The sequence below is a fragment of the Indicator indicator genome, chromosome 2 (assembly GCF_027791375.1).
Source record: "Indicator indicator isolate 239-I01 chromosome 2, UM_Iind_1.1, whole genome shotgun sequence".
NCBI classification, from domain to species: domain Eukaryota; kingdom Metazoa; phylum Chordata; class Aves; order Piciformes; family Indicatoridae; genus Indicator; species Indicator indicator.
The window spans coordinates 35318286-35340256 of record NC_072011.1 but is presented as its reverse complement, the minus strand read 5'-3'; the positions used below and the strand labels follow the sequence as shown (position 1 = coordinate 35340256).

The window sequence follows — 21971 nt, the reverse complement described above, 5'->3', positions numbered from 1 at the left end:
AAGACCTTGGAGTGCTGGTGGACAGCAAGTTCTCCATGGAACAGCAATGTGCTCTTGTGGCCAAGAGAGCCAATGGGATCCTGGGATGTATCAGGAAGGGTGTGTCCAGCAGGTCTAGGGAAGTTCTTCTACCTCTCTCCTCTGCCCTGGTGAGACCACACCTGGAATACTGTGTCCAGTTTTGGGCTCCCTGGTTCAAGAGAGGCAGAGACCTGCTGGAGAGAATCCAACAGAGAGCCACGAGGATGATTAGGGGACTTGAGGATCTGCCCTATGAAGAGAGACTGAGATCCCTGAGGCCATTTAGTCTTGAGGAGACTGAGAGGGGATCTGATGTCTATAGATATCTGAGGGGTGGGTGTCAAGTGGAGGGGGCCAGGCTCTTTTCAGTGGTTCACAGTGATAGGACAAGGAACAATGGGTTCAAACTTGAACATAGAAGATTTCACCTGAACATGAGGAGAAACTTCTTTACAGTGAGGGTGACAGAGCACTGGTACAGGCTGCCCATGGGGATTGTGGAGTCTCCTTCTCTGGAGAGTTTCAAAATCCACCTGGATGCATTCCTGTGCGGACTGCCCTAAGTGATCCTGCTCTGGCAGGGGGGTTGGACCTGATGATCTCTTAAGGTCCCTTCCAACCTCTGGTATACTGTGAAGCTTTGAGGACAATGATCTTTCATATGCCTTAGTTATGAGAACTGATACTTTGTGTCTCTTGCTGGGACTGCCATTGTGGAAAAGGCAGGTAAAACAGAGGAACACATTATATTTCATTGGTGATGATTCTGTTTTTCTTTCTGCAGTCTCCAAGTTCTTCCCATCAATAACATGACTGTGTCAAACACCAAAATACCTTTTGAGAAATCAGGTCTTACCTTATAGGGAAAAGAAATATTTGTCAGAGTGCTGTAAGTACATTGAAGGTTCTTTCAAATACTGAAGAGCAGTTTTACTCCCACGTTGGAGCTAATTAAGCTCAAGACTAAGGAAGAGGCCAAAGTAAATTATCAACTATTAAAAATGAAGACACAAACTTGTTCTGCTGGTATTATGCAAAGGCAAAGCTAGAGCTGTTGTTGGCAACTTGGATTGCATGTTGGTGTGGATTAAGGACTCAATGTTCCATGACAAAGGAAAAAGTCCTCCAGAAGTACTAGAGAGTGCAAGGAGGTGGACATAGGGAAGTGCAATTTTTGTTATTTCAGTCCCATCATGCAGCATCTCCCTATCTAAAGGGGGTTCACAGTCTGCTCTTTCTCTCTGCTTCTTAACGCAGTGGCTTATCTCTTGTGGTTTGTAGGGCAGTGCAGGCTTGCTGAGGCCCTCTGCAGCCTTGGCTAATTTCTTGCTATGCAATTTTGGCTTGGTGCGGGGGGGCTGGGGAGTCGTTGGGGGAATTGAGGCCTGGTAAAACCAGCCTGGGGGGATGAGGGAAGTTTGGCCTGCCCCTGGGCCAGCTGAAGTTGAGTTGGGGGAAGGTTTTAACCTAGTGAAGCCCAAGGGGAAAATTTGGCTTAATTTGCATACATATTCCTTTTCCTTGCATACCTGTTGTATGTCTGTATAAATTTGTAAATAGCATTCAAATTTAACCTCCAATTGTGTGTGAGTGTTTTTATTTTACTCCCTTGGAGGTAAAATACCTTTCTGACCTGTTACCAGGAGCAGCTAGGACACATCTGAGATATAAAATGACCACAGGCAAGCTAAAAGGTTTGGACAGAGTTTAGCAAGGGACTTCAAAGAAGAACACAGGTATCTGAAAGGTTTTATTCCAGTCATCATAGAACTGTGTCTTTCAACTTACATTTTTATAAAAATAGATGACAAATCACTGCTCAGACTAAACTACATAGTTGGTTTTCAAAGCATCTTCTCTACACTGATGAAATATCCAGAAGAAAAATTTTTGGCAATGATTAAAAACTCATCGTATTGTGCATGCATACAGCTCATTGGAATATGGCTCTCTGAACACAACTATGTTCCAGATGATTAAAAATTTCTTCTTCTGTTTCTGGAGTGAGCTGTATATTATCTTTGACTGGAGACAATGGGTCTGGCTTTTTACAAGAAGGAAGTTTTTCATACTGTCTGTGCACAAAAAAAAGAGACAAAACAAAACCAAAGAACATTATGATATTTTATGTTTCTAACCATAGGCCTGTAATATCATATGGGCTAAAATATCTATCAACAAGCCCAAACAAAAAATCTGTAATAGAAACTTTTAATTTCAATTTCACTAAAACTGAACAAGTTCACTGAAAGTTATTTCAACCTGCAACAGAGTAGCACCTCTCAGCTACACATCTGAAAGATTGTATGTACCCCATCATACTTTGGGTTCTACATACTTCATTAACATTTAAGTCTTGTAAGACAAATAACTGTAGCTTCCTATATCTACCATGAGTCTTGACATGATGGAACAAATTAATGTCCTACATGATTTATTTGCCATTAGACAATAAAATTCTTAAGACATAAGGCTAATTCAGAAACATTTTAAAATCTGAAACAAAACCAGAAAAAACTCAGAGCTAAGCAAGTTCTAGCAGTGAGAAAAACCTTTTTGTGAAATAAATTAAGAAAAGCTAATAAGGAAATACCTTATTTACATAGAAATAAGTTATATATAGAAAAATATATATCCTTAGTGTATACCCAGAAATTACAGACCAACGAAAACTTTATGGATAAAAATATGAGTGTTAGAGGCCAAGCCTTGTGACCATTAGCAGAGAAAATGAATAGAGTGCCTTCTAGGCTCACTGTTTCATTTGCCTATATACTGATAAATCAAACTATATGAATTTTATCCCTGTTAATAATCCTAGTCAGGCATTTCTAACTAGACATAAAGCAATATACACACAAACACTTCTTTGAAACTCATTCTTAACCTGCATCAAGAAGATAAAAAGATTTCTAAAAATATTAATACTGTAATATATTTCTAACAGAAATCAGTTGTATGTTTATAATAGCCTACCACAGGCCCTAAGTTACTAAAATATATTTATCTGAGTTAACCTATGCTGACTCACATTTTTATTTAGTGCAAAGAGAGTACTTTTGTTCTACTGTCATTTTGTTTCCAATTAAAGTAAGAATTATTTATTCAAAGTTGAGACTATTTGAATCTGGGAAAGCTTTGCCACCAGGAGTTTCTACCTGAGCCTGTGAGAACAGTGTAAGGTTTTGTTTTGGTTTTGGGGGGGAAGGTTTTTTTCAGTTGTTTGGTTTGGTTTTGACAATCAGCCATCTGAAAATGTGGAAGGCACATAGATGGAAATAACCTTGTATTCAATAAAGTTTGGTAACTTTAGACTAAGGAACATCCTTTATTATTTGAGGTCAAACAATGGCAATAATTTTCATGTAAACTATGTTATACTAAACGTACTACTTCAATAAACAAATTTTAGCTAAGAGTTTTTCTTAGTTAGAATGAAAAAAGTAATTAGAAGAGGATACTTACAACAAACCATACTTCAGTTATATCAAGATTAAGAAATTCAAAACTGCATGTAGAAAATGTCTATCGTAAGCTGTTATCTTTACTGAATTGTCTAGAGGTGTGGAAAGTCTGTTTTGAAAACTGTTTCTTCAGAAAAAAAGTATACAGAGAGTACTCACCTCCTAAATTGGAAGTTTTTCCAGAGTTCACTAATGGCGGTTTGCACTCCCATCTGATTTTCAGCATCACAGTGATTTCTCTTCTGGGCAGGTGACTGTTTCCTGCTTAGTCCACTTACTTTAGCTGGTATCAATGGCTTCAGCTTTGTTACACTAGGTGACTGTATAGAACTGGATTTATGTAAACCAGGAACCTGTGAGATTTTAATAGTAGAGAATGAATGGTTTAAAACGACAACTTTCAAGCAACATATTATGCTTCAAAGATTATAATTAAAAAAAAATAAAAAACTTCACTTTGTGTTGAGATAATATAGTCTGAATTGCCACAACAAGATATTTAGACAGCTTCCACAATCTGAAAACGGCTTCTTAAACTCAGTAGACACAAAGCAGCTGTAAGAAGTGGCAAACCAGTTTCCACAGGTCTTTGTATTCTAAGAAGTTGCAAACAGTTCTTCGAATGCAGTTTTTAAAGTCTACTGAACTTTTTTTTTCCTCATCTGCTTACATGAGAGCACCACAGAAACTATTCAGTGTCAACTTCTATAATTTTAGGAGAAGCTATGCTTTGGTATCACTCTATGGGATATCTATGGCTCCATTTTTCATGAAACCTAAGCAGAGTATAGTTACCAGTTTGATTATCCTGAGGATCACTACAATTCTAGTCATACCTTCTTATCTAGTTTCTGTACTTGGAACTCAAAACAGTAGTGCTTGGCCAGAATATATCTTTTAAATGCAACTAGTCTTAAGTTTCAGAGAATGATAGAATCATTTAGGTTGAAAAAGACCTTAAAAATCATTGAGTCCACCCATTAACTTTACTCTATCAAGTCCACCACTAAGCCATATTCCCAAGCATCACATCTATACAGCTTTTAAACATATCCAGGGATGATGACTCAACCACCTCCCTGGGCAGCCAGTTCCAGTGCCTGAAAAATTTTTCACTGAAAATTTCTTCCTAATGTCCAGCCTGGTACAGCTAGATGCCATTCCCTCTTTTCCTATCACTAGTTAATTGGGAGAAGAGATCAACATGGAGGACAGGGAGAGTGACTGAAGATAGCCAGCATGGGCTTTTGTAAGGGCAAATCCTGCCTAACCAATCTAGTGGCTATCTACGATAAAGTGACTATGTCAGTAGACAAGGGCCGACCTATCTGGACTTCTGTAAGGCCTTTGACATGGTCTCCTACAAGATTCTACTCTAAGATGGAGAGATATGGGTTTGATGAGTGGACTGTTCCGTGGATAAGGAATTGCCTGGGTGAGCACTACCCTCTGTATGTGACCAACGGCTGAAAGTCCAGATGAAGAGCAGTGACAAGTGGTGTCCCTCAGGGGTCTGTACCGGGACCTGTGCTGTTTAATATTTTTATCAATGATATCGACAGTGGAATCGAGTGCACCATCAGCAAGTTTGCAGATGACTGGTGCTGTGGATAAGCCAGAGGGATGGGACATCATCCAGAAGGACCTGGACGGGCTGGAGAAGTGGGTCCAGGTGAACCTCATGAGGTTCAATGAGGCCAAATGCAGGGTCCTGCACTTGGGTCAGAACAACCCTCACTACAAGCTGGAGGAGGAGGTGATAGAAAGCAGCCCTTGGGGTTGCTGGTGGACAGGAAGCTGGACATGAGCAGACAGCATGTGCTTGCAGCCCACAAGGTCAATCAGGGACAGCAATGTGCCCTTGGGGTGAAGAGGGCCAATGGTATCCTGGGGTGCATCAATCAAAGTGTGTCCAGCAAGGCTATGGAGGTTCTTCTACCCCTCTACTCTGCCCTAGTGAGACCACACCTGGAATACTGTGCTCAATTTTGGGCTCCCTAGTTCAAGAGAGACAGGGATTCGATGGAGAGTCCAAGGGAGAGCCACGAGGATGATTAGGGAACTTGAGCATTCTTCCCTATGAAGAGAGACTGAGAGACCAGGGGCTGTTTAGTCCTGAGAAGAGAAGACTGAGAGGGGATCTGATCAACGTCTATAAATATCTGAGGGGTGGGTGTCAAGTGGAGGGGGCCAATCTCTTTTCAGTGGTGCGCACCAATCAGACAAGGAACAATAGGGACAAACTTGAACATAGAAGGTTTTGCCAAAAACCCATCCGGATGCATTCCTGTGCAGACTACCCTAGGTGATCCTGCTGCAGCAGGGGGATTGGACATGATCTCTGGAGGTCCCTTCCAACCTCTGATGATCTGTGATTCTATGAATCACATCCTGGGCTGCATTAAAAGAAGTATGGCCAGCAGATCCAGAGAGGTGATTCTGCCACTCTGCTCTGGAGCACTGTGTCCAGGTCTGGAGCCCTCAATACAGGAAGGATGTGGACCTGCTGGAGTGGGTCCAGAGGAGAGCCATGAGAATGATCAAGGAGTTGGAGCACCTCTGTTACAAGGACAAGCTGAGGGAGCTGGGGTTGTTCAGCCTGCAGAAGAGAAGGCTCCAGGGAGACCCAATAACGACCTTCCAGTACCTGAAGGGAGCCTGCAAGAAGGCTGGAGACTGTGTTTACTAAGGCCTTAGTAGAGTCATTCTCTCAATACAGCTTTAAGGTGAGTAAAACATGAAGCAAACCATAACACATTCTTAAAACCAAAGAAGTACAATTTTGAATCCTGGTATGGTTTAATTTAATTGCTCTGCCTTACTGAGAAGGGGCTAGAATGTTGATTTAATTTAAAAAGCATTAATTTTGGTAATTGGGTGTTCCAGAATAAAATTCCAATTCACCACATAAGTTACTAACAACCACAAGGTGTCACTATTATACAAAACACACACAATATTCTTGTTCAGCAGAGAAACTTGTGATTTTTAGTCTTGTCTACAAGAAAGCCAATAGTAAGAAGAAAAAACTGTCTTCCTTTGACTTATGAATCTTTTGGTCAATTCTAATGGCAATGTCTAAAGAGTTAAAGTACTTTTAGCTGTTAAGGTCTTAGAGGTTTTGTAAACTAGACAAACAGTTAAAGCTCTTAAAAATGTCAAAGATAAGGGACACACATTTATTCTTAGATACCCAAGAAACCACATAGAAGTGAAAATATGAGTGTCCAAGTCATACTGAAATAACTGAAATGCATGCTCTGAAGGACAATTGATTGTTCTTCCATACAGATTCATTAGTGGCTAACAGGGATTTTAACTAAAACAATTAAAGAATGGTTGACTAAAGCCTTTCCAGATTTTGGAATTTTAAATTTTAACATATGTTTTCTAGTTAAAGAGGAAAGAGAATTCTAGACTGGTAGATTTATCAAGACAAGCAATGAAAGGAGACTGTATCTTGTGACTATATCTGAATTATGAACATGGCTGCAATTCGTATCATAAAACCTATGCATTTAGCATACCTAAGGAAAATTAAGAAGTGGGGCATCTTGGCTTGGCATCTTATTTTATACCAAAGGGCTCAAAATCCCCAAACATGTTGCAACTATGCTATCAATCATAGTTGGACTGATTATCAGATTTAAGATGAAATATATAGATGAACAAGAATACAGTTTTCTTCTGCCAACATGAGCATTGCTTAGAGATTGTTTCATTAAGGTTTCTAGAATGAAGTAGTAGAAAGCACAAACTGATTTTTGGAGCTTAGTAGAGCTAATACTAAAGTTAAGAGAATTCTTACCTTGGTCTTTATGATTGTATTTTTACTGTAAAATTGAAGAGCAGAAAATGCTGGAGATCGAGTACCTTGGTCACCAACCACTTTTGAACTGGAGTCAGATTCCTTCATCAAGAGAAAATTAATAAATTCATTTGCATTTAAAGAAGGGTGGTAGTGTTCTGGTTTGGTGGGGTGCTAGTTTTTGGGTTTGTTTTGTGGACCGGGTATTTTGGGCAGGGAGGCAGGCTGGTTTGTTTCTCCCTCCACAATGTGCATTTTTTATCTACGTATATATACTTTATAAGGTATAACGTTCTTAACAAAGCTAAGAACTTATACAAAAATTTGGGTTTTTTTTCAGCAAGCAACACTATGGCAACACACATACACTCTCTGAAAGGTCTTTTTCAGAGACTAACAAAAGCAGAGGGAAAATGCTATACACAGGGTTTTTTTTATCACTGTGGGGATAGCAATGGATAGACTTAGACAGACTAAAGCCAGAGAACAAACTTGATTTCATCTAGTATATCAACCCATTCTACACAACTATGTAAAGCACTGACAAAGTTTGTTAGCACGAGCTATGTAATCTGGAGGGTACCATCTAGAAGAGAAGACTTTGCAGACTAATTCTTTTTATGATTTAAAGTGAAAGCAAATGTTGAAACAATGTCTAATTTTCTTACTTCTGCATGGGAGTTGTTTTTAGACACTTCTCTTTCTGAAGACTCCAAACTGTATTCTGGCAGCTCACAAGACCTTTGAGACTCTGAAAACTGTTCCAGTTCTGTTAGGGGGGAAGATTCTTCCTCCGCTTCACCACACACCACCTCACTCTCTGTTTCCACCCCATTAGCCTGATCCTCCTGGTATACCATGCAGTTACTCCTCTGTTGGTGAAACTGCTGTGAAAATGCAGTATGAGACAGGCAAGGATTTCGCGGTTTACTTGTGAAGCTGCTAAACCATTGGAAGCAATTTTTCTGCATCTCTCCAGGAGGTGTAAAGATAGCACTTGTTGGGTTTTCAGAAACTGAAAAGTGAGAAACATCTTCTGTTACATCTTCTACTTTTTGTTCCTGGCAAACCTGCTCAGCACCGTGAGTCAGATCACTGTCATCTTTCTTTGCTCTATTGTCAAACATTACATCATTGCAGAAAAACCTAGGAAAAAAAAGAGAATTAAAAAAAGGTGAAGGCAAATGAGTATGACGTCTCCAAAATCCAGTAATTGTCTCTATCCGTGGATTTTATTTTTGAAGTGCACTTACAGACAAATTATTTTGACATTGGGAAAATTTTCTTAGTCCCCCCCAGGGAGGTATTTAACAGCCAACAGTAAAAAAAAAAAAAGCAGGGGGAGAAGGTATCTGTAAAACATGTCATTCATTGACTGAAACAGTAATAAGGCTCTTCATCTGAAAAAGAAACATCTAGGAATCCTACAAAGGATATATTCATTAATTATCATAAAGCTAAACAGTAGAGAAACACTTCAGTACCTCTCATTAAGGAAACTGGAATCTAACTACAGACTCACACAATGGTTTAGGTTGGAACAGAACTTTAAAGGTCATCTCGTACAACCCCCCTCCAGTGAGCAAGGACATCTTTAACTATATCAGGTTGCTCTGAGCCCTACCCAACCTGACTGTGAATGTTTCCAGGAATAGGATCCACCCATATAGGCAACCTGAGGTATTTCACCATCCTTGTCATAAAAAAAAAAAAAAAAAAGTGTCTTCCTTGTATCAACTCTAAATCTCCCCTTCTAATTTAAAATGATTACTCCTTATCCTGTTACAACAGGCCTTGCTAAAAAGTTTGTCCCTATCTTTCTTGTAGGAATCCTTTAAGGATTGAAATGCCACAATAAAGTCTTCCCAGAGCCTTTACTTTTCCATGCTGAATGACCCCAACTCTCTCAACCTTTCTTCACAGGATAGGTGTTCCAGCCCCCTGATCATTTCTGTGGCCCTCCTCTGGACCCACTCCAAAAGGTTCACATCTTTCTTGTGCGAGGACTCCAGAGCTGCACACAGTACTCTGGGTGAAGTCTCATCAGCACAGGGTAGAGTAGAATCACCTCCCTCAACTTGATGGTCATGCTTCTTTTGATGCAGCCCATGATACAGTTGGCCTATATCTAGTAATAATACAGTATACAGCAAATATATAGTTCTTTTCCATGCTATAGCAGCAGTTCCTAAGAATAAGTACAAGTCAGAGCTATTTAATAAACTGAATGCTGTTTTAAAGAACAGCTACAATCACTGACACCTCTTAATGTTTGATACAATATCATTAAAACTTTCAGTTCAGGAAAGCACATGTTAAAGCCAAGGCACATCAGTATTAAGACTATACTGTAAAATGACATTGCTCAAAAATATTCAAGATGTTTAAGATGAAATATACACACTAAGAGACATAATTATGATAGTGCTTTGTAAAACCAATTCAAGTAGCTGTGGTCAAATGTGACCAAACAACTCATAACACAGCCAATTTAAAACCTAACAAATCCAAATTCCTTCTTCTCAAAATGCTGGTGCAGAAGTCAGGAGCATGTACTGAATGGGATGGGATAAGAACAGGTATTTATCATTCAGTAAAGTCTAAACCTAGTCATACTGTAAGGAAAAAAAAAATTACCCTGTCATCACGTCAATATGTTCACGCACTTGCTTAAATACTTGTCAAAGCAACTATTTTATTTTGTGAGATATGTCATATGACCTTCACCCAGAAAAGAACCCAATTCCTAATTAATTTTGATACCCAGGGGCTAGACTGCAGTGAATAGTCTCTCATTTGTCTCTCACAGATGACATACCTAGTACAAAAGAGTTCTCATATCAGCTCAGGGCTACAAGTGCATGAATACAGTTGGATAAAAAAAGGCGTGAAATAGCATTTTTCCCATTTTCAGTATTTAGGTTACTTCAGCAATAATGACAGCAAACTTTATTTTGATACTTACTAAAACATGTGATGGAAGCCTACCTGCTTTTTGTTCCCGGAACAATTACAGCATCCTTCTCTTTCTTTTTCCTTTGTAGAAAGGAAGCAAATTTATTTCTAATGCTGGGCCAGGAGTCAGAGGTTTCTTGGATGATGGAATTCCCTGAAGAATCAAGGCTTTGTATTGCTGAGACACTCTTTTGTACCTGATTATCATGATCACTCTCCTTGAATTTTTTTGCTTTTGAAAATGAATATTGGGTCAACAAATCTCCATCTGACACTTCTTCAATATCTAAAAACAATTTAAGCATCACTGTAAAAATCATGTTCTAGAATTAACCAGTTATGAGAGAATTAAGCATTATGTACTTACTCACAGACTTAAAAGTGTTAGTAAGGTCTGGTAGGAACATGCTTCAGATTACAGTTTAGAAATCTTTAACACAGTTATTTTTCCAGTACACAGCCTTAAAATTAACTTTCTATGAAAAGGTAGATGGAGGGGAGACAGAACATATGAAATGAAAATGATGTTTGGTTGGTTTGTTTTGGTTGTGTAGTTTTATTTGGTTATTTGCTTGGCTAGTTTGGGTTTTATTCCAACACTTCAAAAGCAAAACTAAAGTTGACTTAAAGGCAACTCATTAAACTAACTAAAAACTAAAAATCAGAGACTAAAAAGATATCAGGAGTAATAAGGTCAAAAAAAGGAGCCCGAGTAGCAAAGTAAAAAGCAAAGACAGCACAGTAAGAAAACACTTAACATATCAGATAAAGCACAATTGGATCAAAGAAGTGCTCATTCTAGTGCAAGCCCACAGTTTGTTTCAGCAGATATAAGTTAGGTGGTAAAGACAACAAGATGGCACAGATTTACTAGAGAAAGTGAGAACACTGGAGTACAGAATACCCTTGACAAGGGGATATAGGCACAAGGGCATTTGAAGAGTATAGAAAACATTCTTTACATTTCCTGTCTGGCCAAGTAACAACCCTAGGAAAAATAAGCTATTCTCATTTTTTCAAAAACTACTATAATATGGAAATAAAAAAAAAAAAAAGGCAAAAACCCCAAATGGTATTAAACATGACAACTTAAAATTGAAACCCACAAAGTCTTATAGCAAACTAAAGGAAGTTATAATCAAGTGCTGCTGAAAGCTTGTCACCATCCTTAATCATTACATAGCCATTACTATGGCTCATCAGTCTCACAGCTTTTTGAAAACAGAATATAGACAGAGTTAGGCCTCTAAAAAATCTTGTGCCATCAAGTCCAAGAGAAAATTCTTTCTTTCCCCACAGCCTTCCATTGTTATTTATATACTTATTATAATAAAAACTTACCACTTCTTGGTCTTTTTTCCAAGAGCTCTTTGCCTGAAACTTTTAGCCCTTTAACGCTAATTATCTTCTCCATGCCTTTGGTTGTTGGTTTCTCTACTAAATGCATTTTATGAGGAGCAGTATCTGCATTAGGGCCAGGCTTGTAGTCTCTGCTCCAAATGCTATTTGCATGATTATCATGTTTGTCATTCCAGCCACTACTTCTCTGCTGCACAGGTTATAGGAAAAAATATTTAAAACAAGACAGATTTATAATTTTGCTTTCTATATACAATTTGCTGATTTTGCATATAAAGTAATTTTGACATTTTTATGTGGGAACCCAGGGATTAGCTAACAGGATGTTTAGATGGCCTTCATGTCTGTGTGGGGCCCTGGAGTGGGATAAGAGATGTTGTATTCTGCACCATGTGAGAAATGATGGGAGTAAAAGATAACAGTGTGTTGCATCCTTGAAGCAGCTGGGAAAGGCAGGTGGGGAGAAAAGCACCTGTTAAAATAATGATAAAACAGTGGGCTTAAGGGGGATAGACTGTGGGAAAGTGGAATTGTACAATTCATGAACACCTTAATACATAGCCACCAGCTCTGCAGAGGGGGGCCACTTGGCCCACCTTGCAGCCACGGTCTCTCCTCACAGACTGGTCTGTCAGTTTGTATTTTAGCTCACCATCACAGAGCTGGCTGGATTGGGACCACTATATTTTTCACAATTTTCACGGACAACACCACATTTGTACAATTAGTGACACACTCTCCTGAAGCATTTTCTTTTTTGTTCCCACATCTCTCATACTTTTGATGCAAATTCTTTTTGTGCTGCCATGACAGTATGGCACAAGTGACTAACTGCTCATCTCAATTTTATTTCTGTTCAGAAAACCTAACCTGGGAAAATACTTTCCTCAGAGTCATATATGTAGATGAAATCTCCTTGAGATCTTTCTGAATTAGTTATTTCTATCAACAGGATTAAGGACTTATTTCATATGTCTGAAAGTAAAACAAGCACTGAAGTTAAATGCCATGAAAAGTACAATTTTTAGCAGTACAAAGAATGAGAAATGAGTGGGAGCATACAGTTTCTGCAATGGCAAGTCAGTTGCAGAAAACATTCAATCACATTTTCCTATGAATATTCAGACCCATGTCAAATTCTTAACATATAACTTCAAAACAAAGATGTTACCTGTGCAGTGTCGGGGTTATAATTATCAATTTGTTCCATTGTATCAATATCAATGTTGCCAACAGCAATTTGAAAAGCAGTACTATCCCCAAAATGCCTGTTATCATTATATTAAAGGAAAATAACCAAATACTAATTAAACTTCAATAAACATAGCATGTAATTTAGACTAGCTCTTTCCTCCTTTTTGTACTAGAAAGCACTTCTAGAATATTAAACAAAAGCATAGCTCAATCTGAAGCAAGAGCATTATAATAGACTTGCAGTGCTTGACAAATCACAAAAGTCATCACTAGGAAAGTTAACATATGTCTCCTTCATAATTTCTGGGAATGCCAGAGACTAGGTGGATTCAAGAACATACAAAGCTAGAAACTACTTCAACAGTTTCTTCTTTTCTTCATTTTCCTAATCTTCCACGATGGAACTTATGATACACGAATGTGGCAAAATACTACTGATTCTATAGGAAGAGGACAGGAAATGCTTAGATTAGGGAATGACATCGACTACAAGAATTAAGCAGAAATAACACATTTAACACAAATTAATGATAGTCATAAAACAACTAAAAGAGTTTAAATACAATCTGCATTTAGCAAGTTGTTTTCTACAATGAAAGAGAAATCAGTAATTTTTGCCCCAATTAATATGTCAATGATAGGTCACTAAGTTACCCTCTGCACTTCAAATATTAACTAAAAGCAGAGCAAAAGAGAAAAGAAAAAAAAAAAAAAAACAAACACCCGAAACGCTTTCTAAGACTGCTAACACTTTCTAAGTGAGGGTTTAGTGAACTGCAGAGATGCAAGGAAAATACTAAACATATCACAAATGAAAAAGTATAAGACACTGCTGTTTCAACACAAAGGATACCGTCCTGCATAATTTAGTGTTTCTGGATCAGTATCATCCCCATATGGATTCAGAGGAACTAATTTTCTGTTGACAGGGTCAAAAACTAACTGGTAAAGGAATGTATTATTGGCTCGTGTAAAACCCTGTATGTATTCTTCTGGTACTGTTATATTCATCTTCAAGTACTGCCCCATTTTCTTAATAACCTGTTAAAAAATAGTTTAAAAATTCTTAAATGCTTCATTTAAACAAGTTACACAGGTTAAATACATTCCAGTTATTAAGTATATTTGCTTGTAACAAAACATAGAATGTGTGTTTTGTTACCACAAGCAGATTAGGCTTAAACAGGGGAAGGAAAACAGAAGTGGTATACATTATTTTCACATTCTCAAATTGTTTACAATAACATAAATAGCATAATTCAACTCTTTATAAATACTTTTTGTCCAATAAATACAGATCATCTCCTTACAGTATCTTACTTAAACCTAATGTGCATCAGATTATCAAAACAATTAAGCAATACATGGGTGTTTTTAGGATAGAAAAAAAAAAAGTTGAGATTCCCCCTCCCCCTCCATTACTCATCACAAAAGACTGCATACTAATCTGGTAGCTCTTATGTATTTCTAATGCACCACTCTAGAAGTTTCTAATAATTCCTTGTCCTCTATATTTTCCATTATCACAAAAGCCAGATTATGTTCTTTTGAAAATCAAGTTTATCATACTGCTAGAAGCAGGAGCTTCTCTTTCCCAAATAAAATACTAGCTGTATTACAGCCATACATTCTAAATACAGGGAAATGCACTCAACTCATTAACAAGAGTTTGAACAGGCACTGTCAGACCACTTTTTATCTTTCGAGTCACTTGTGACTTCCCAACACTGCTGGAAAACAGCAGTGATGACTTATGACAAATTACTAAATTTTTCAAATTATTAAACCTTGACATTTTGCTCACAAAAGATACATTAAAGAAAATCATGGTTCATACAGGGAAAGTTCAAAGTTCTTTTTACTTCCACGAAATCCAACCAAACCAGTTGCTTCCATGCCTGCTTTACAAAATATTTTGAAACTAAAAAAATCATAGCTCTTTGTGTACAGTCTGAGAGGGAAAAAAAAAACCAAAAAACAAAAACCACCACAAAACCTAACAAAACAAGAACAAAACACATTAAAGTATATGAGTAACTTCAGAAAGAAAATAACACAGTACGTTAATTAGACTGCATATTTAAAAGCTTTCCTGGATTAGATCTACCTGCCTCCAGGACAGCCACACAAGGTTATTTTTCTTACTAACTCTTAAAAAGCTCTCTTCTCCCTTACTATCTACACAGAAGTTAATCTGCCCTCTTAGCCTCTGCATTTCCTAATACTAGATTTGTTTTTGTCTCACACAGCAGATGAGAAATATACCTCAACTTATTTTGTTTTACACCATACCAAATTTTTCTGTAATATTTTAATATATAAATGTACCCATATATAATTAAATGCAAAAAAGGAATCAAATGAAATTTCTAATCCTTGCCCCTCCCATACACAGATGAAAGTATATTCATACAAAAGAGCTCATCTAGCAGTTCCAATAACTAATCTGCAAAAGCAGAACAAAGAACAGGTAATGAGGAGAAAATAATCCAGAGCCTTACAAAAAAATAAGTCTCTCCTGAAATATAATATTCCCCTGAAGAATTAGAACGAATCTTTCCTTACATCGGTGCATTTCATTAAATTATAACAGCTTCAACACCTGAGTAAGTTTAGCTCAGCATCTTTCTAAAGCACAGGAGAAAAACAATTCTTTTAGCATTCTCCTCAAAATGGAGGAGCAACCCCCCCCCCTATAGTTTCAATTCAATGTTCATTTCCTACATACTGTCGGGGCCCCCAACAAGCCAACAAAAAAACAAATCCACATTTACCTTTATAATATCTGGATTGTTGGCTAATTTCAGTAACTTGCATGCTTTAACTAATCCAATTCCATGAATTGAGGAGAGGTAGTCACAACCAGAAAGAATACACATATAGCGGAATTTCTCTTCTGTAAATACATTTCCAAGCTGCTTGCAGTTCCCTAGTCGGGCTTGATCTATCTCTAATCCATTTCCAAATTTGTCGATTTTCAGAAACACCTGGAAAATGAAAACCATAATTTTTACCCAAATAAGCTAAGTTTGTTCCACTTGGTGGAAACAAAAACTGAGTGCTATTGTCATATCTTCTGTTTCATCCTTTTACTGTAGAAGAGTAAATACATACATCAAACACAAAAGCAGAGTTTGTAGTTGCCAAATAAGATATCAGTGAGAGGTAAAGGCTATTAGTATTTTCTTCTATACCTTTTTACATCCAAAAGCTAAAAGATCAGAGTCTTCTGTGATTATAGCTTGAACCATGCCAGTCTTGTTAAGATAAGCCAGCTGAGCATCAGCTTCATAAGGAGCAACAATACAGTCAACACCCCGGGCTCGTGCAGCCTATACATAAACAAGAAGCACACAAATACTTTGCATAAATTTTCAGTAATTACATTAAGACATCCAAAAGCATAAGAATCTCTATTAAAAAAAAAAAAGTGATTTTTAATCACACCCCCATCCCTTCCATTAGAAGGCTCCATTAGAGCCCAATATTTCATATTAAAAAAAAAAAAAAATCAAATTTCAAGTAGTTTAGACTAGTTTACAGATACAACTTTTTCTGTGTTGGCCTGTAACACTGAGCTCCCAGCATCTGACCACAGGTGCCAGCTTCAAACTCATGCAAGTTCTATTTTGGACAAAGGGAAACAGTACTAGACTTATGTAATACTACTTCAATAATGGTTCTAGTAGTAGAAGATTCTAGCAGGTGTAGTAAAAAGTTTCTAGAAATATTTTTAAGCAGCCAAAATGTTCTCTGTAGTCTATTCTCAGGAATTTGCCAAGGCGACCAAAAAAAACCCCCAAATTTTAAAAATAGTGTTTAGTTTTCGTGCAGCAAAAATAAAATTGTATTAAAAGTTAGTTTGTAGCAGTAAGAAGAGAAGTATTTCAATTGACATAGCATCATAATTTACACAACTGGGCAATATTAAACTTGAAGTGAAGTTAAAGTTTGTTCATTGTGCCTAAAAATCCATTGTGTGCAGGACACCTAGAAACTTACAAGGGAATTTTATTTCTTGTACACAGGAGAGTTAGTGATGTAGCCATACAAATGCAGAGTAAGGCATGCTACTTATTGCATAGATTTTTTTTTCCAATCTGTCAGTATCATTAGCATCAACCACTTACTTTAATAACTTCACGAGCCATAACATGGGTAACATTTACACTGCGCCCAAAACATTCCCTAGCTTCTGACAGTTTCCCTTCCTGTAACAATTGTTTCCCCTTCAGAAGACTGGCTTGACGCTTCCTGAAAGAGAAAGAAACATATCCAACAATCTGTTTTTCACTTAAAAGAATAAGTAGTGAGAAGGACTAAGACAGATAGAAGGGGGAAAGTCAGAATTATTCTGCAGATGAACACTTTCTAAATCTGTTCAACTGCCTAATTTTTTAAAATACAAGAATAACCCAGCCATTGTATTGACTATGATTAGATGGGCATATTAAAATTTATAATGGTTTCTCAGAAAACAGTAACAACTCAGGAATTGAAAGCAGTAGTGTAAATGAGATGCACCCATTCTCAGGCTGCAATAAAACAGATTTAATGGAATTTGGGAGTATCTGATATTAGATACCTATTGGTTTAGAGGGCAGAAGGCATAATTTACTTTGTTTCAAATACCAGAAATGGGTCACTCCATGCTGAAGGAACCACATGTTCCATGAGAATTTATGAATAAAAAACACCAGTGAAAAATTCTCACTGCTTCAGTGAGAAACCTCATTTTAATAGGGACCTGAATCCAAACCTGAAATAAGCTTATTTGTAGAGAAATATGAGGAAGGCAGTGTTATTTTTAACTGAAAGCATATTGGGAAGAAACATTTTTGCCCAAAGGTCACAAGGTTGGGTAAACTAAAAGCCTTTAATACATTATAGGAACTAATGCTCAGAGATTTTTTTTTTCCTTCCTCTATAGAAGTGCTTTCATTTCTAAAGTGCATTTCTATTTTTGGAATAAAACCTCTAAGAAGAGGTTTGGATGATTTTAAAATTTAAATTAAATGAAATAACACTGCATTGCAGGAATGTTTACCAGAGATTACTACCAAGCTGAAGTTTGAGGTTTTTCAACTTCGAAAATTAATCATAGTGTGAAACACACTGTTTTGCTTGCAACTCAATACAGTTCAGTACTTACTCTCGTCGGGCCTTTTCCACTTCCTTCTTAGAAGGTAGGGTGCATCCATCAAACACCAAAACTGGTTTAATTCCAAATGAGAGGAGCATATCAACAAGTTTCATACAGAATACTACATAACTGTAACGACAATAATAAAAGTAAGAAAAGGAGATAAGTGTTATTGTTAAACACAAGTCTATTGCATATTTTCTGTTTGCAGAAAACAAGAACTGTAAATTTAGGACTATTGTTTGAGGATCTTAACAGGCCATATATTTTCCCAGCATCACAAAAAGAATGAGAACACCTGAATGCTCTTTTGAACAAGAGAACTCCACTTCCAACTCAGAACTGGACTGACAGTGCTACTTCTATACAAAATGAAATAAGAACTCAAATTTAATTCAGTTTTGTTTTGCTATGTTGGAATTCAACACTGCCAAAAATGTTATGAGTTAAAAATGGATCACTTTTTTAGTTTTGGCAACTTGGTTCATAATGGCCAGGGAAACAGGATACAGACAAGCCCAGAACACTATTTGAAGGCCTGTGCAAGGCAGACTAAATGCATTTTTGCACAGTTGGAGGAGTGATGGGACATTAAACCTCTGTGAAACTATTCACTCTTCACTCAGATGGAGGATACTTGCTATGGACAGAAACAGCACAGAACTAAATTCTAATGGCTGCTATAAACACTAAGTGCATTACAATGATGCTGAACAGGAAAAAAAAATAAATATCAAGTTTATGTATTCTTTTTACTTTAGGGACACCGTTTAAAACGGCAAAAGCAACATTTCCAACAGGGGGCAGGAAGGGGAGGGAGAGTGGGGCTTTGGAATACTTAGAATCTAAGGATAAGAGCACTGAAGCAAACGCAAAACATAAACCAAAAATCCAACTAATTTTTTGAAAGACCAGAGTGAACACTACTATTGTTTCATAGCACCTCAATTCAGATAAATTTAAAGCACAAAACTGTACATTAGAGTGCCAATCCAAGATCAGCAATCAGAGGTACATAGAAACAAGATTTGGTCATAGAATATCCATACAGTTAAATTCAACCATTCCAAAGTTTCCTCTCAGGAAGTAGGAGAATAGGAGAAACTATTGTTTCTCCTGCCAATTTATTTCTCATATGAAGTGTACTCAGGGGTATAAGGGATCTCCACTACCTTCAAAGATGAATTGGATGAAATTCTAGTTCTTAATATCGACAAAACAAGTGTTAAGGATTTGAACCCTTTTGTAAATGATTAACTTTCTTGCCTCCAATCACACATTTAATAAAATTCTTAAATGAAGTTTGATCTAGCCTAATCAGCATAGCTTTACCTCTGAAAAAATAAAGATTGAATACAGTTTTAAATAAAGATTAATCTAAAACAAAATCTCAACATTTTTCGAGAGACGGGAAAGAATTTATGCAAATCTGATCTAAGCTCCAAAACTGAACTTGATATTCCTGTTAATTTCCTTCCTAAGAAACGTAAATGTGTAAGTGAAAAACCCATGTTTAATTCTAAAAGCTACTCTTACTAAAAATATATTGTTAGGCAATAAAATTTGCATCTTATTCAGAGCACAACGCATCTATCACAATTCCTCAGGATCGCTACATTGTCACAGCACTATATACACACTATCACCTCGTACAAATAAGGTTCCTGAAAATAATACAGAATTTTAAACATATGAAGAGGTGAAGTACCCAGTGACTGCAAGAAGGGAAACATCATGCCCAGTTTTTAAAAGGACAGAAAACAGGACTCTGGGAATTACTAACCTGTCAGTCTCACCTCTGTGCTTGGGGAGATCTTTGAGGAGGATCTCCTTCTCAAAGCTATGGTAAAGCACATGGAGAACACAAAGGTGATTTGAGACAGCCAGCATGGCTTCACGAATGGCAAATCCTGCCTCACCAACCTAGTGGCTTCCTGCAGTGGGGTCACTACATCAATGGACAAAGGAAGGGCAATGGTTGTCATCTATCTGGACTTCTGTAAACCCTTTGACACAGCCCCACGTATCTTTCTTTCTAAACCAGAGATATTTGGATCTGATAAGGAATTGGTTGGATGACTGCATACAAAGGTCAAATTCTCAATATCCAGATAAAGCAAGCAGTGTGCCTCAGGGGTCTGCACTGGGACCAGTGCAGACCATCAATCAATGTCTGTATCATCAATGATATAGGCAATGAGATTGAATGCACCCTCAGCAAGTTTGCTGGTGATAAGCTGAGTAATGCAATTGACAAGAAAGGGATGTCAACCAGGGGGATCTAGACAGGCTCGAGAAGTGAACTCAGGAGAACCTCAAAAGGTGCAAAAAGGCAAAGTGCAAGGTCCTGCACCTGAGTCTGGACAATCCTCATTATCAACACAGCCTGGGTGATGATGAGATTAAGAGAAGCCCTGCCAAAAAGGAGTTGAGGGTGTTAGTGGATGAAAAGTTGGACATGAGCCAGCAACATGCACTTGCAGCCCAGAAGGCAAATCATATCCTGAGCTCCATCAAAAGAAGCACAGCCAGCAGATCAAGAGAGGTGATTCTGCCACTCTGCTCTGCTGAGACCTCATCTGGAGTACTGTGTCCAGCTCTGGTGTTCTAACCACAGGAAGAACATGGACCTACTGGAGCAGGTTCAGACAAGGACCATAAAGATGGTCAGATTACAATGAGTGAAGCATGCTGGAACTCACTTAACTGCTGGTGTTTCGATAGAAAATATGTCAGATTTCCCCCTACCCTCCAATATATACATCAATATTTATTTTTGGAAAGCTATTTACTTACAGTCAACATGTCCATTTTCTAAAAGTACAATTCGGAAGCAACAGGAAAAAGTGAAACTGCTTAAACTTAAGCTTTAGTTCATAAATGAGAATCTAACAAAACTTTAATTTGCAAGAGGGCTGAGACCGAAACGCAACTTACACATCTGTTGGCTCTCCTCGGGCCAGCTTTTCAGCACAAGCATAAGCGCCTTTGTGCAGCCAACAGTAGGTGTCCACAGCTACCGTCTGCCCTTTGTATTTCTTCACGTGGCTAGGCTCAGCAGCCTCCTTGAGAAATTGAAGCAGGCCCTGAATCCCCATGTTGTTGCTTAAACTGCAGCCGGGAAAATGAAAAGCGTGAGCCTAAGGCTCGAGCCTCGATCTTCGCACAAGGAAAGTCAGAACAGGTTGCAGACTGGGTACGGGGCTGTACCAGAGACACAAGAAGCTCCGCGAAGTGCCACCATACACCCTGACCAGCCGACGCTCATTTCCGCCGCCCGAAGAGATGCAAAACGTTTAAGCCAGCGTGGGGTTGAAGTTGCCCAGTGCCGGCAGGCACGCGAACAGCTACAAGCCAGTAGCTATGCACAGGCTTCCCCACAGCGGAGTCGGGAGGGGGCACAAGGGGCGCGACACACAGCCGCCTCCTCCGCCACGCTGCAGCCAGGGGCCGGCGGAGCCTCACCGACGCTCCCCGAGCTGCCCTTCACGGTCTTCCCTCCAGCGGCACATGAGTACGGACACGGGGAACTGTACCATCTCAGCGGCGAAAGGGGCTAAGGCAGCTCTCCGGTCATGGCGCTAGCAGCGCCTGTGCCTCGGCGCGGGCCGCCGCAGCCCCAGGATGAGGCTGAGACCAAATCGCCGCGATCGCCGGCCAACCGGCGCGGAACGCCGCGCGCCCGTACCTGGCAGGGGGAGGAAAGAAGCCCGCGTGCCGGCGGGCCCCCACCCGCTCCGCTTCAGCTGTGGCGCGTGGCGGCCGCCCGGGGCTTTCAAGCAGCGCGCGCTCAGGGCACTGTCCCCGCCCCCAAGGGTAACTATTAGTTCCAGCATGCCCCGCGGGGCCCTGGTGCCGTTTGGGCGCGAGCCCCGCCCCCGGCAGGCGGAGTCCGCCTGGCGCGGGCTCTGGTGCCGTTTGGGCGCCAGCTCCGCCACCGACAGGTAACGTGGCTTGGAGGAAGTACTCGTTTAGGAGTCGTTGGGCTGGATTCGGGGTTTCACGGAGCTTTCACTTCAAACTGAGC

At 38.9% G+C, this 21971-nt stretch overlaps 1 protein-coding gene across 1 annotated transcript; it reads right to left on the bottom strand.

Annotated features, from left to right (window-relative positions):
* Positions 1-1954: 1954 nt before the first annotated feature.
* Positions 1955-21042, bottom strand: EXO1 (exonuclease 1). Its single transcript, XM_054397618.1, has 13 exons — positions 20882-21042; positions 17954-18073; positions 16932-17055; positions 15996-16133; positions 15576-15788; positions 13655-13842; positions 12781-12875; positions 11590-11808; positions 10282-10534; positions 7962-8439; positions 7294-7395; positions 3645-3838; positions 1955-2096 (listed from the first exon to the last, which is right to left on the bottom strand). The coding sequence occupies exons 1-13, from the start codon at positions 21040-21042 to the stop codon at positions 1955-1957; spliced, it is 2427 nt and encodes an 808-aa protein (XP_054253593.1).
* Positions 21043-21971: the final 929 nt, after the last annotated feature.